At 37.6% G+C, this 1,347-nt stretch overlaps 1 protein-coding gene across 1 annotated transcript in view; it reads right to left on the bottom strand.

The window, feature by feature from the left end:
- TRAPPC8 (trafficking protein particle complex 8) overlaps positions 1–1,347 on the bottom strand; it is a 61,150-nt gene that overhangs the window by 12,124 nt on the left and 47,679 nt on the right. Inside the window, exon 23 of the mRNA XM_015821932.1 lies at positions 759–855. Within this exon, the coding sequence (XP_015677418.1) occupies positions 759–855 (97 nt within the window). The remainder of the gene's footprint in view (positions 1–758; positions 856–1,347) is intronic.

Here is a 1,347-nt window from a genome sequence, read left to right on the forward strand (position 1 = left end):
TGAGAGAGAACAATTGCAGCAACAAGAACATCCACACATGTGCTTATATTTTTTAAAACTCTCCCATGCATTTGCCTTTTTAAAAACTAGAGCAAAAGACTGGCTATTTTAAAAAGAAGTTTGCCTCTTCCAAAGGGAGGTTACTGTTGAATCAGAAAAGGGAAAAATATGGTAGTGAGGGTTTGTTGGCTGTCGGGGCTGCGTCTGTTAGGCATGAATGTAAAATAGAATATTTTTAGGAAAAGACTTAAGATAGATATGGTTATGTAAAAATAGAAGATAGTATTATCAAATAAAAATAGAGAAAGGACTAAATGCTAGAACATGGGATCATATTGAAATAAGAATGTAACACAAAGTATAGAACTACAGGCTAAAAGAAACAAATTAAGGAATGAGACTTTAGAACAGGCATGTCAAACTGCCGGCCCATGGGCCGGATACGTTACTATTCTGAAGACAGAATAGAATGATTATAGGTCAGCACATGAATACAGAAGATGAATTGGTAAGAAAAATAAAACACAGAAACAGCACTGGGAAGATGCTAACATAAAAATGTTAGTACAGAAAATCTAAAAAAACAATCACACCACTGCTGCCAAGGAACAGGTTTTATTTTTGAATAAATCACTTTTGTAATAAATTACTTCCTTATGGGTGTTAGTGTGTCTTGCCTAGATTTGTACCATCCCTGATCCAATGGCCATTTGATTAAAAAGAATTTGAAGTTTTATCTTATTATAAATTTAACAAACCTTTATCTTCAGAGAAATTTATGGATTTCTGTAACTTCCAGTTTCTGCTGTTACTAGACACTTGGACTATATGAAATTCTTTTACACCAGCTTCACTCTAAAAAGGAAGATATCAAAATATGCAAATCATTCATCTGTCTCAGATAAAATATTAACTCAAAACTAAAAATTATAAATAAAGAAATATTCTGTTGTTTATTTTATACATAACCCTTTTGGTTGGGATGGGGAAAGATTAGAGTAGCACAATTTACAAATAATCCATATACAACTACCATGTTTCCCCTAAAATAAGCCCTAGTTTTGGGGCGAGGCACACGCCTAAAAATCAAGTTAGGGCGGGGGGCCTGGAGCTGCCCCATGCGCCCCGCACCCACTTACCAGGCCTCCCATGAGTCAATACCTCGCTCTCCTCGATGACCCACTTCTGCAGCGTCCCCTAACCTGCATTTTGCAGTCAGAGGCCTTTCTGGAAGTCTTCTGTAGCCTAGAACTGACCTATGGATTCAATCCGTAGTTCGGTTCTTGGCTGCAGAGGCCTTCGGGAAAAGCGTCTGACTGCGAAATGCAGGCTGGAGCTCCATTCTCA

This window comes from Protobothrops mucrosquamatus, unplaced genomic scaffold (assembly GCF_001527695.2).
Source record: "Protobothrops mucrosquamatus isolate PMUCROS unplaced genomic scaffold, P.Mucros_1.0 scaffold1427, whole genome shotgun sequence".
Lineage (NCBI taxonomy): Eukaryota > Metazoa > Chordata > Lepidosauria > Squamata > Viperidae > Protobothrops > Protobothrops mucrosquamatus.